Source organism: Mirounga leonina, unplaced genomic scaffold, assembly GCF_011800145.1.
Source record: "Mirounga leonina isolate KUSES-001 unplaced genomic scaffold, KU_Mleo_1.0 Mir_173, whole genome shotgun sequence".
Classification (NCBI taxonomy): Eukaryota; Metazoa; Chordata; class Mammalia; order Carnivora; family Phocidae; genus Mirounga; species Mirounga leonina.
Genome location: NW_023270447.1, coordinates 23,274,022 through 23,288,790, shown reverse-complemented (window position 1 = coordinate 23,288,790; position 14,769 = coordinate 23,274,022). Strand labels below are relative to the sequence as shown.

Here is a 14,769-nt window from a genome sequence, read left to right as displayed (position 1 = left end):
TATTTACAAACGTAATGGTAGTCAGATATCAAAAACCACTAAGACACATGCAAAGAACAAAAAGAAATAAATCCAAATATATTATTATCAATATATCGGCAAACGATGAAAGAGAGAAAGGCAAGAAAGGATCAGAGAAAAATCTCCAGAAACAACCATAAGACAAGTAATAAAATGGCAATAAATACGTATTTATCAATAATTACCTTGAATGTAAATGGACTAAATAATCAAAGACAGAGTGTCAGAGTGGATAAAAAACAAGACCTATCTATATGCTGCCTACAGAGATTCATTTTAGACTTGAAGACACCTGCAGATTGAAAGTGAGGTAATGAAGAAATATGGATGTCAAAAGAAAGCCAGAGTAACAAGACTTAGACACTACATGGACCAACTAGACTTTAAAGCAAAGACTGTAACAAGAGACAAGGAAGGACACTATATAATCATAAAGGGGATAATCCAACAAGAAGATATAATTACTGTAAATATTTATGCACCTAATGTGGGAGCACCCAAATACTTAAAACAATGAACAACAAAGATAAAGGAACTAACCAATAATAATAAAATAATAGTAAGGGACTTTAACACCCCACTTATACCGATGGACAGATGATCTAAACAGAAAATCAACAAGGAAATAATGGCTTTGAATGACACACTGGAACAGATGGATTTAACAGATATATTCAGAACATTTGACCCTAAAATGGCAGAATACACATTCTTTTCAAGTGCACATGGAATATTCTCCAGAATAGATCACTTAGTAGGTCACAAAACCAAGAAGACTGAAGTCATACCATGCACTTTTTCTGACTACAATACTATGAAACTAGAAGTCAACTACAAGAAAAAATCTGGAAAGATCAAATACATGGAGGTTAAAAAACATGCTACAAAACGATGAATGGGTCAACCAGGGAATAAAAGAAGAAATGAAAAAGTACATGAATACAAATAAAAATGAAAACAGAATGGTCCAAAACCTTTGGGATGCAGTAAAAGCGGTCCTAAGGGGGAAGTATATAGCAATACAGGCTTACCTTAGGAAGCAAGAAACATCTCAAATAAACAACCTAACCTCAAACCTAAAGGAGCTAGAAAAAGAACTACAAACAAAGCCTAAAGCCAGCAGAAGGAAAGCAATAATAAAGATCAGAGTAGAAATAAATGATATAGAAATTAAAAAGGCAATAAAACAGATCAATGAAACCAGGAGCTTGTTCTTTGAAAAAAATCAATAAAACTGATAAACCTCCAGTCAAACTTATCAAGAAGAAAGGTTTAGAAAGGGCCAAAATAAATAAAATCACAAACGAGAAAGGAGAAGTAACAACCAACACCACAGAACTATAAATGATTATAAGAGAATATTATGTAAACTATATGCCAACAAATTGGGCAACCTAAAAAAAAAAAAAGGATAAATCGTAGAAACAAATAAACTATCAAAACTGAAACAGGAAGAAATAGAAAACCTGAACAGACCAATAACCAGCAAAGAAATTGAATCAGTAATCAAAAAATCCCCAAAAAACTAAAGTCCAGAACCAGATGGCTTCACAGATGAATTCCACCAAACATTTAAAGGGCATGTACTGCATGGAGCACTGGGTGTTATATGCAAACAATGAATCATGGAACACTACATCAAAAACTAATAATGCAATGTATGCTGATTAACATAACATAATAAAAAAATAAAAAATAAAAAAATAAAGGGAAGGTAGTACCTATTCTTCTCAAACTATTCCAAAAAATAGATAAGGAATGAAAATATCCAAATTTATTCTATGAGGCCAGCATTACCCTGATACCAAAACCAGATAAAGACACTACAAAAAAAGAGAACTATAGGCCAATATCTCTGATGAACATAGATGTAAAAATCCTCAATACTAGCAAATCAAATCCAACAATACATTTTAAAAATCATTCACCACCATCAAGTGGGATTTATTCCTGGGTTGCAAGGGTGGTTCAATATTCATAAATCAATCAATATGATACATCACATTAATAAAAGAAAGAATAAGAACCAGATGATCAATGCAATAGATGCAGAAAAAGCATTTGACAAGTACAACACCCATTCATGATAAAAACCCTCAACGAAGTAGGTTGAGAGGGAACATACCTCAACATAATAAAGTCCATTTATGAAAAACCCACAGCTAATATCCCCAATGGGGAGAAACTGAGAGCTTTTCTTCTATGGTCAGGAACAAGACAGGGATGTACATTCTCACCACTTCTATTCAATACAGTATTGGAAATCCTAGCCACAGCAGTCAGACACCACAAAGAAATAAAAGGCATCCAAATTGGCAAGGAATAAATAAAACTTTCACTATTTTCAGATGACATGATACTACACATAGAGAACACAAAAGACTTCACCAAAAAACTGCTAAAACTGACAAAAACAGACAAAACTGACAGTAAAGTCGCAGGACACAAAAATCAACATACAGAAATCTGTTGCATTCCTATACCCTAATTATGAGGCAGCAGAAAGAGAAATTAAGAAATCAATCCCATTTACAATTATACCAAAAACATAAGATACCCAGAAATAAACCTAACCAGAGGTGAAGGACCTGTACTCTGAAAACTATAAAACACTGATGAAAGAAATTGAAGAAAACACAAAGAAATGGAAAGACATTCTATGCTCATGGATTGGAAGAACAAATATTGTTAAAATGTCAATACTATGCAAAAGCAATCTACACATTTAATGCAATCCCATCAAAATACCAACAGCATATTTCACAGAGCTAAAGCAAACAATCCTAAAATTTGTATGGAACACAAAAGACCCCAAATAGCCAAAGCAATCTTGAAAAAGAAAAGCAAAGCTGCAGGCATCACAATTCTGGACCCTCAAGTTATATTACAAAGCTGTAGTAATCAAAGCAGTATGGTACTGGCACAAAAATAAACACATAGATCAATAGAACAGAATAGAAAACCCAGAAATGAACCCATAATTATATAGTTAATTAATTTTCAACAAAGCAGGAAAGAATATCCAATGGGAAAAAGACAGTCTCTCCAACAAATGGTATTGGGAAAACTAGATAGCAACAAAAAGAATGAAATGATCACTTTCTTACACCATACACAAAAATAAATTCAAAATGGATTAAAGATTGAAATGTGAGACCTGGATTCATAAAAATCCTAGAAGAGAACACAGGCAGTAACTTCTTTGACTGTAGTTACATCTTTCTAGATATGTCTCCTGAGGCAAAGGAAACAAAAGCAAAAATAAACTATTGGGACTTCTTCAAAATAAAAAGCTTCTGCACAGCAAAAGAAACAATCAACAAACTAAAAGGCACCCTAGGAATGGGAAAAGACATTTGCAAATGACATATCTGATAAAGGGTTAGTATTCAAAATATATAAAGAACTTATAAAATATATAAAGAAATTTTTTTAAATTTTATTTTATTATGTTATGTTAGTCACCATACATCATTAGTTTTTGATGTAGTGATCCACAATTCATTGTTTTCGTATAACACCAGTGCCCCTGCAGAATGTGCACTCCTTAACACCCATCACCAGGCTAACCAATCCCCCCAAACCCCTCCCCTCTAACACCCTCAGTTTGTTTCTCAGAGTCCATAGTTTCTCATGGTTCATCTCTCCCTCCGATTCCCCCCCCTTCATTTTTCCCTTCCTTCTCCTAATGTCCTCCATGCTATTCCTTATGTTCCACAAATAAGTGAAACCATATGATAATTGACTTTCTCCACTTGACTTATTTCACTTAGCATAATCTCCTCCAGTCCCATCTATGTTGATGTAAAAGTTGGGTATTCATCCTTTCTGATGGCTGAGTACTATTATATTGTATATATATGGACCACATCTTCTTTATCCATTCATCTGTTGAAGGGCATCTCAGCTCTTTCCACAGTTTGGCTATTGTGGACATTGTTGCTATGAACATTGGGGTGCATATGGCCCTTCTTTTCACTACATCTGTGTCTTTGGGGTAAATACCCAGTACTGCAATTGCTGGGTCATAGGGTAGCTCTATTTTTAATTTTCTAAGGCACCTCCACACTATTTTCCAAAGTGGCTGTATCAACTTGTGTTCCCACCAACAGTGTAAGAGGGTTCCCCTTTCTCCACAACCTCTCCAACATTTGTTGTTTCTTGCCTTGTCAATTTTTGCCATTCTAACTGGTGTAAGGTGGTTTCTCAGTGTGGCTTTGATTTGAATTTCCCAGATGGCTAATGATGATGAACATTTAAAAAAAAATTTTTTTTTTTATTTGCGAGAGAGAGCACGAGAGGGAGGAGGGTCAGAGGGAGAAGCAGACTCCCTGCTGAGCAGGGAGCCCGATGTGGGACTCGATCCCGGGACTCCAGGATCATGACCTGAGCCGGAGGCAGTCGCTTAACCAACTGAGCCACCCAGGCGCCCCGATGATGAACATTTTTTCATGTGTCTGTTAGCCATTTGTATGTCTTCTTTGGAGAAGTGTCTGTTCATGTCTTCTGCCCATTTTTTGACTTATTTGTTTTTTGGGGTGTTGAGTTTGAGAAGTTCTTTATAGGTCTTGGATACCAGCCCTTTATCTGTAGTGTCATTTGCAAATATCTTCTCCCATTCTGTGGGTTGCCTCTTTGTTTTGTTGACTGTTTCCTGTGTAGAAGCTTTTTATCTTGATGAAGTCCCAAAAGTTCATTTTTGCTTTTGTTTCACTAACCTTTGGAGATGTATCTTGAAAGAAGTTGCTGTGGCCAATGTCAAAAATGTTACTGCCTATGTTCTCCTCTAGGATTTTGAAAATATATAAAGAATTTATAAAAACATCCCAAATAATCCAGTTAAAAAGTGGGCAAAAGACATGAATAGACATTTTTCCAAAGAAGATGCACAGATGGCCAAAATATACATGAAAAGACGCTCAACATCACTTATCATCAAGGAAATGCAAATCAAAAATACAATGAGATATCACTTCACTCCTGTCAGAGTGGCTAAAATCGACAACATAGGTAACAAGGTGTTGGTGAGGATGTGGAGAATGTATGTATATGTATATGCATATATACATATATATGTATGTATATATATTCCATATATATGGAATATTACTCAGCCATCAAGAAGAATGAAATCTTGCCATTTGCAATGACATGGATGGAGCTAGAGAGTATTATGCTAAGTGAAGAAGTCAGTCAGAGAAAGACAAATAGCATATGATTTCAGTCATATGTGGAATATAAGAAACAAAACAAACAAGCAAAGGGAAAAAAAAAAGAGAGAGAGGCAAACCAAGAAACAGACCCTTAACTATAGAGAACAAATTGATGGTTACCAAAAGGGAGTGGAGGGGTATGGGTTAAATAGGTGATGGGGATTAAGGAGTGCATTTGTGATGGGCACCTGGTAATGTATGGAAGTGCTGAATCACTAAATTGTGCACCTGAAACTATTACTCTATATGTTAATTAATTGGAATTTAAATAAAAACTTAAAAAAACTTTCTTCAGTTTTAAAGTTCAGTAATATTCCATTTTATGTATATACTATATTTTGTATATCTATTCATCCATCAATGGACACTTGGGTTTTCTACCTTATGGCCACTGTGAATACTGTGCCTATAAACACTATAGAAGGTTTAGTTTCTAAGTCTTTGCTTTCAATTCTTTGGGGGTATAAATCTAAAGTGGAATTGATGAATTACATAGTAATACTATGTTGAACTGCTTGAGGAGCCACCAAACTGTTTTCCATAAGCAACCTCACCGTTTTATATTCCCACTAGCAATGTACAAGGGCTCCAATTTTTCTACGTCTTTGCCAACACTAGTTACTTTCTGTATGTATGTATGTATGTTTTGTTTTGTTTTTCTTTAATAATAGCTGTTCTAATGGGTAAGAAGTGGTATCTCATTGTGGTTTTGATTCACATTTCTCTACTGTCCAGTGATATTGAACATCTTTTCATGTGCTTATTGGCCATTTGTATATTTTCTTTGGAGAAATATCTATTCAAGTCCTTTGCTCATTTTTTCATCCAGTTGTCTTTTGCTGTTGTTGTTGAGTTGTAGGAGTTCTTACATCTATCTGTATTCCCATACTTAATCCCCACTCATATACAGAGACAATTATCCAGAATTATTTTAAATTTAGATTTTTTATATTTTTAATATCTATATAAAAATGGTTTCTTTCTCCAAAAATAATAACCTTGTGATGTGTCAGTAAGTATAACTTATGTCCTTAAAACCTGGTAAGGCACAGGAGTCTCAGAACTTAGTTGACCAGAAATGACTAAACTGACCTCTCTAACATCCTTTATTTTCCCCTATTTTTACACCATGCCATCTATGGTACCATTAAATTGAGTCTTAGGAGTGGGGGTATATTCTAAAATGGAATATAAATCAAATTTTAGGTCCTCTTTGGTTCTCCCATTTAAAGATTTACTGAGTATGTACCATGTGCCAGACACTGATGACTATTAAAGATATAGAAAACACTGCCCTTCTCTATTTGCAATTCACCTGTTCTACATTACTGACCCTGAGAAGGCTGGCAAATATTCAGTGGATAACAATCACCATTTTATATTAAAACTAAAAGCTAAGAAAAATATGAGATTAAATTGGAAGTAAAGATATTCAAAACTCCTAGCAACATAAAACTTTCTAAGTTATAGCCATTAATTCTCTATTTAGTTGTGTATAGTTATCTGGTTAAGGAAAGGAAAATATGTAAAATCACAGACACATCTGACTAAGGCCTTGTTTCAATCATGAAAATTATATGCCATCCATTCAGTCCAGGCTCCAATATTAAGAGACAGGATCAATATAAGGATCTGATATACCAACTGAAACATACAGCAAAAGTTCAAAACCTTGATAATGTCTGCCCAATTTGCTTTGTAAAGTGGGCTTGTATACAATGTCAAGCTTGATATATACTTTTAATGATGTTAATGGTGCATAAAGGCTGTTTGGCAAAGTTATGAAATGATCTAAATGGATTTACTTATTTCTATTAGAGACAAAGAAGTAAAGCACAAGCTGCTACAAAATAAAAATCCCCTTTAAGCCTTTTCAGATAGTACTGAAAATATTCTTTTAGTAGAATTTCTTGCTCCATGACTTCAACCCAGCAATTATGATAATGATGACTGGGAAAATAATGATTATTGTGGTTACTATGTATTGAGAGCCTATGCCAAGCACATAATGAACATCATTTGATATAACTATAAAAGGTATCTCATTTTATTTTATTTTAATTTTTTAAAAGATTTATTTGAGAGAGAGTGTGTGTGTGCGTGGGGTGGGGGTGGGGGGCAAAGGGGGAGGGAGAGAGAACTCCAAGCAGACTCTGTGATGAGCATGGAGCCCAACACAGGGCTTGATCTCATGACCCTGAGATCAAACCTGAGCCGAAACCAAGAGTCAGAAGGTTAACCAACTGCACCACCATGCTCCCCAAAAGGTATTTCATTTTAAAGATAGGAAAATTGAGGCCCAGAGAGATTAAATAATTTATATAAAGTCAAAACAGCTAGTAAGTGGCAGAACCAGTATTTGACTTCCAATGTCTGATTCCAATGTCATGCTCATCCACTATACTGTACTGCATTCTACTGATTTCAACAAGAAATCAAACATTCAATGCCTCTTCCATTTACAGTAAATATATGGATAATCTTTAAAGACTTTTTATGGGAATAAGGAAGGGAGCAAGTAAATGTTTTTTCATTGTAGGATTATGAAAACTGTATGCCTCATTATCTGAAAAGGGAGAAAGCATAGAGTTAATACCATATACTTTTTATATTGTAGAGATTATGAAATAAATGTTTCTTAAGTATTCTGAGCTACTCCAGAGAAAACTATTTAAAGAAGAACTGTTAAGAATTTCCACTTCCAATATTGGCCAAGTAGTTCCTATCTAAACCACCTATATAGGGATAACTGTAAACCCAGGACAAAATATTTTTTAAAAATCTGAAGAAAAACCAAAAATAGGTAAAAAGTAGAGTGGAGAGGTCTACATGTATAAGAGAGGAATGGCACTAAGTGAGTGTCTGATTTTTTATTTTAAATGTGGCTTTTAGCCAGAAGGTAAGCTATGTAGGATGATTAAGAAAAAAGGAGGACAGAAATCTGCAGTCTTACTGGCATGGAGAACCAGAGGGTAGAATGTGGAGTGACCACAGCTGCTGGGAAGTGATGGAAGAGAAAGCAAGAGAGGAGGAACCTCAAATTCTGAGGTAAACTCTGCTTAAATCTCTTGTTGACATTTGAAGTATATATCCATATGGTAGACACCAAGCATCCTAGCAAGGCCTAAAAGAACTGGACAGAAATTTCAGGAGCCATCTACTGCAGAGGAGAGAGAATCTGGAGTTTGAAAGCAGCCAAGTTAATGATTTACCAAATCAAAAAACAAAATGAAACAAAAAATACTCTTCAAAGAAATGTAACAGAATTTGGAGTATCCACGATGAATCATTTAAAATGTTCAGGATATAGGGGTGCCTGGGTGGCTCAGTCAGTTAAGCATCTGACTCTTGATCTCAGTTTAGGTCTTGATCTCAGGGTCATGATTTCAAGCCCCTTGTTGGGCTCCTTGCTGGGTGTAGAGCCTCCTTAAGAAAAAAAAAGTCACGGGGCACCTGGGTGGCTCAGTCAGTTAAGCGGCTGCCTTCGGCTCAGGTCATGATCCCAGGGTCCTGTGATCGAGCCCCACTTCGGGCTCCCTGCTCAGTGGAGAGCCTGCTTCTCCCTTTCCCTCTGCCTGCCACTCTGCCTACTTGTGCTATCTCTCTGCCAAATAAATAAAAAAAGAAAAAGAAAAAGAAAAAAAAACTCACTACATCAAAAACTAATAATGTACTATATGTTGGCTAATTGAACATAATAAAAAAATGTCCAAGATATAATTCAAAATTACTGGACAGGAAAATTTTCCCATATTTACAAGAAAAGGCAATTAAAGGAGACCAAACTCACGATTACCCAGATGTTAGAATTATCCCATAAGGATTTTAAAGTGACTATTATAAATACGTTCAGTAATGTAAATAAAAATACACTTATGATGAATAGACAAATAGGAAATCTCAGAAGAACATCATCTATAAAAATGGAAATTATAGAACTGAAAATTAAATATCTGAAATAAAACTTAAAAATTCCATATCATAAATAAAATTTCAGTGAATGGGTTTAAAAAGTGAGTGAAGATAGAGTTAGGTTATCCAATTAAAAAAGAAAACAGGAAAAAGAAAGATTAAATTAGGAATGAATAAAGCCTCAGGGACCTGAGGGATGATATCAAAATGTTTAATGTATATTTAATTGGAATCCAAGAAGGAAAGGAGAGAGAAGACAGAATAGGGAAAAAATTGAAATAAAGTTGAAAAATTTCCAAATTTAGTGAAAACAGAAACTTACACACAAAAGAAGCTCAGTAAATCTCAAGCTGAATAAATGCAAAGAAAATCCATCTAGGCACATCATAGTCAAACTACTAAAAGCCAAAAGTAAAGAGAGAATCTTGAAAGCAGCCAGAGAAAAATGATACATTACATGCAGGGGGAATAACGATACCGATAAATGTGGACCTCTCATCATGTCATCGTTATAGTGCTGAATGCAAACAAATAAAAGAAAACCCTGTCAGCCCAGAATTCTATATCCAGTGGAAAAATATGATTTTGCTCATATGTGGAATTTAAGAAACAAAACAAACAAGGAAAGGGGGTGGGGAGAGAAAGAGAGAAGCAAAGCAAGAAACAGACTCTTAACTACAGAGAACAAACTGATGTTTACCAGAAGGGAGGTGGATGGGGGGATGCGTTAAACAGGTGATGGTTATTAAGGAGTGCGCTTGTTGTGATGAGCACAGAGTGATGTATGGAAGTGTTAAATTACTATACTGTATACCTGAAACTAACATAACACTGTATGTTAACTAATTGGAATTAAAAACCTAAAAAAAGAATTCATGTAAAAAAATGAAAGTGAAATAAAGACATTTTCACAAACAAATACAAAGAGAATTCATGACTGGCAAAGTTTGACTCTAAGGAATCTAAAGTAAGTTCTATAGGCTTCAAGGAAATGATACCATTTGGAAATGCAGATCTACAGAAAAGAATGGAGAATATCAGAAAAAGTAAAGGCATGGATAATAAAAAAAGCAAAGAAACAAACACTACTTCCCCCTAAATACCTTAAAAAGGTAGGTTTTTAAGGTATTTCACTTATATTTCATGAGTGAACATATTTCACTTATAATAAAACAAAAATACTTTATATTAAAGCAAAATTTTAACTTTGCAAAATGGGTTATAACACACATAGATGTAATACATAAAAACAATTATAGCATAAACAACAGGATGTTGGTGGTGAATGGGTCTATATGGTTGCACGTTTCTTGCAATTATGTTAAGTATTACTATATTAACTCTAAGTAGATTTTGGAAAGTTAGGATGTATACTGTAATCCGTAAACCAGCACCTGGCAAACTACAGCCTGGGGGTGCAATCTGGACCAGCACTTGTTTTTACAGAAAATGTTTACTGAGTCCTGACCTAGAATAATCACTTAAAAATAATAGTTCAAAGAAGTATAGCTAAAAAGCCATTATCTAAATTAAAATGGAGTGTTCAATGCCAAAAGAAGGCACTGAACAACAACAGCACCACCACAAGGGAAGAACAATCATAAAATGGTTGACCGAAGTACAACCAAATTGATAATTACATTAAATGGAAATGGACCAAACACTAATTAAAAGGCAGAGGTTTTTAGAATGAATAAATAAAAAAAAAAGATCCAATTATAAGACACTCACTTTAAATACCAAAACACAGATTGGTTGAAAGTAAATGAATGGAAAAGATAGGCCATACAAACTGCGAGCATAAGTAGGCTGGAGAGACTTACTAATCAAATAAAGCCAGTTTCAAAAACAAACAATATTGGGGCGCCTGGGTGGCTCAGTCATTAAGCATCTGCCTTCGGCTCAGGTCATGATCCCAGGGTCCTGAGATCGAGCCCTACATCGGGCTCCCTGCTCAGCCAGGAGCCTGCTTCTCCTTCTCCCACTCCCTCTGCTTGTGTTCCTGCTCTCACTATCTCTCTGTGTCAAATAAATAAAGAAAAAAAATTTTTAAAAACCAAAAAACCAAAAAACAAACAAACAGTATTATCAGGAATAAAAAGTATTACCAGAGATATAAAGGAATATTTTGTAAAAATAAAAGGGGGTCAGTTCATCAGGAAGACATAATAATCATAAATGTGAATACTCTAAAAATAGCGTTTCAAAATATATAAAGCAAAATTTGACAAATTTAAGAAACAGAGAAAAACAAAATCATAGTTGGAGATTTAACACCCCTGATTCATCAACTGAAAGAATATCTAGATTAAAAAAAAATCAATAATAGTTATAGTTTTTGTAAGATTTAGAAATCTAAAAACAGTTACCTAGTTTTTATCACCTTAATAACACCATGGATCATGACCTTTCCTCTTAAGTCAGATCTACATGTAGATGGAAGGCAAGTATAGGAAACAGAGTTGGCCCATAGACAAATGTATTTTCCTGGTTATCTCGGCAACCAATGTGTTACTGTTTTTCATTTAATACCTGGCTTTAGAATTATGACAATTTAGAGATGTCTCTTTCTTTTACACACAGAGAAAATATCATCCAGACAGCTAACTAATTTAATCAAACTATACAGCTATTAGGAGCATGTACTGGAGCAAATGTCAATTTGACCTTCAATATATCTTTCTATTATACAGCACTGCCTGCTTGTCGACAGTTGCATAAATGACTACAGACACTGTGGAGGATCAAACAAATCTTCAGGGCCATCTGGATTTCTTGGATTGATTGATCCTAGCTTCCTTAAGATCTCAAAAGTCTATTCCAGTTCAATCAAGAAGAAGGGGACGACGTAGGTATCATAGAGCTATGTAAACCTCAAAAACTACTATAAACTCATGATTTAATGTCCAACCCATGTCATCCACTAAAGTAAATTTACTCGATTTCTTGCCTTAAGCCATGGTTACAAAATGGTTCTAACGTCTTTTATTTGATTGAGGAAGTCAAACACCACATTTCACATTTATCTAGGCATATCTGATAGGCTGCAAATGAAAGTAAAATTCTAAGGAATGTCAACAATATATAAAATGAGTAATTTTATTTCTCTAGGCCTCCCTTCTCTACTATAAAAAGAATGAACACAATGAGCTTTAAATTTCTCTACCATTGCCACATATTTTAAGCTTTGTATACAGTGTAGCAAAGTGGAAAGAATCTACAGAAACACCATTTGCACTGATATAACAGAAACCCAGAAAGAATGTTCTTTGGGGATGACTTTAATGGATAACACTGTCGCAGACAAATTCTTTCCCTGGATATAGTCATTTTTCTCCTTTAGGTCTCTGATATTATAGATTTGACCACTGACAAATATAATGAATGCCATTATGGGAAACAACAGGCAGGGGGCAGCAGATTTCAAAGAGGAACAAGTAAATGCAGGGACATTAGTGACAACTACTATAGCAGAAAAAAACATTTTTCTCTTATCCTTTTCTGACTCTTCAGTTGCCGTCCATTTAAATTATTATCTAATTTTATAACTTTAAATTGTGTATAGATATGTATATGACAAAGCAAGATGTTATTACAAATTATAATTATCATAAAAATTATGATTCTAAATAAAAACAGCAATATATGAAGTGTATGAAAGTTCATACAATTAAGCTTATGTACTCAAAAATTTATATATAGGTACTAGCATATATGTGTGTGTGTACATATGCATATGTGTATCTTTTTGTTTTTGTTTTTACTATTTCTCCCATTTATTAGTGAACAAAGACACTGTGATCTTTTTTAGTTGCCAAACTTCTGCTTATTTCTGTTCTATGAACATAAAAAATAACTTGTAGCTACTCAGGGAGAAAACTGTATACTTCTGAAAAGATGTTTTGATGGTAGAAAAATAGCTAGTATTATATAATCTTAAAAACTCTTAGAGCAGTGGCATGGCAAAGCATGGTGACACACATACATAGCTCCACGCTCCAAGGGTTCAAAGAACACTCAAATGGAATTAAAATGGAAGTAGGCAAGAAATTTCTTGATATATTAGCTTTATTCATATTCCATTATATTTATATAGTATCACACCATTTTCTTTTGAAATGGATTTTATAGAAAAGTAATCATACCTAGGGTGGAGTGTAACAGTTATCACCACCAGTTTATAAACAGATAGCACTAAGGCGTAGAATGAGTAATCAACTTGCACAAGTAACACATCTACCTAATGACTGAAAGAAGAAAAGAACTGGTATTCTCTTAGTCTAACGTACTGATAATAATAGTTGTGCCAGAGAATAAAATGAATAAAATTTATTCATAGCTTAATTATTCCTAATTACTTACTGGTTTCCCTTGAACTCCTCTCTCTCCGGGGTTTCCAGTCTTACCCTACATAAGGAAGAAAATGTTTAGGTCACGTAGCTCCCTCACCAAATATTAATCATATACCAAGAAAAACAGGGAAGATTTTATCTATTTATCTTTAATGTGAAATGTTTTACTACTTACAATAAGACCATAAGGCCCTCTTTTTCCTTGATCTCCTTTTTCACCCTAACAAAGTATCAATACCACAGGAGTTAATATGAATATGAATTATGGTCTTACATGTGCTAGCATATACTCATATACAAGAAAACAGGACATCAAGTATATAATTCAATATTTTAAAAAAATTTCTCTGTGTGTAGTAAAAACTTTCTATATGTTTCATACTTTTACGAAGAGAAAATTTAGAACCATACTTTTGTAAGGAAATATAACAGTTTTAAGTCAGGTAGAACACATATGGGCTCAAAAATCTTAACTGCATATGAAGTGAAAAAATCAGTATTTACCTTGGCACCTTGTATACCTTGTTCCCCTAAGAGACCATCTGGTCCTCTTGGTCCCTAGGGATGGAAAAAAGTCCTATTGTTAATTTGAAATGTTATTTTTTTATTGTTATGCATCCTTACAAATGAACACCTTGTGTTCTTCTTGACAAATTCCTTCTGCTTGTTTTTATACCATGACCACAGAAAAGAATACAGCTAGATACAGTTCATATGGATGAACCTATTTGTATGGGATAATCAAGCCTGTGTTTTCAAGATCTATTGCCAAATAATTAATCAGGTGACCTCAAAAACAGCTCATTCAGTCATTGAGGTGGTTATAATATAGGTTTGTTATTTGAATATTCTGTTCACCTTATTTACTCAGGAGCCATCCACGATCTATTCTAGGAACAACTCTACATTAACTTAAAAGTGGCTAGCTTGTTTGTCCAACAGTCTTCTTAAGTTTTATATTTTTGGAATGGCACTCAGAATGAGTGCTGACTGCATTGTACTCACTACGCACCTGCTTGACAACACTTACTGGAAGGTGGCCAGGGCACAGAAAAGGGACAGAAAATACTGCTGGGAATCTTCATGAAAATGTAAAACTTCTCAGCTAAGTTGTTATCAATATTTAGTCATCAGTTGTGAAGAACTGCTAGTTGCAGAAGTCACTCTCTAATAAAATGATGGTATGTGTCTCCATGCCTAAATAATAACTATCCTTGGAAGATCTTAAAGTCCCTTTCAAAGGAATTAACTCAATTCTACAACACTGACAA

At 34.4% G+C, this 14,769-nt stretch overlaps 1 protein-coding gene and 1 long non-coding RNA gene across 2 annotated transcripts in view; one reads left to right on the top strand and one right to left on the bottom strand.

Annotated features, from left to right (window-relative positions):
• The window catches only part of LOC118019199, an 88,406-nt gene extending 76,514 nt beyond the window's left edge, over positions 1–11,892 (top strand). Inside the window, exon 3 of the long non-coding RNA XR_004681618.1 lies at positions 11,840–11,892. This is a non-coding gene — a long non-coding RNA (uncharacterized LOC118019199). The remainder of the gene's footprint in view (positions 1–11,839) is intronic.
• COL24A1 (collagen type XXIV alpha 1 chain) overlaps positions 1–14,769 on the bottom strand; it is a 391,807-nt gene that overhangs the window by 139,167 nt on the left and 237,871 nt on the right. The window contains exons 30-32 of the mRNA XM_035018127.1: positions 14,003–14,056; positions 13,674–13,718; positions 13,509–13,553 (exon numbers count right to left, since the gene is read on the bottom strand). Of these exons, the coding sequence (XP_034874018.1) occupies positions 13,509–13,553; positions 13,674–13,718; positions 14,003–14,056 (144 nt within the window). The remainder of the gene's footprint in view (positions 1–13,508; positions 13,554–13,673; positions 13,719–14,002; positions 14,057–14,769) is intronic.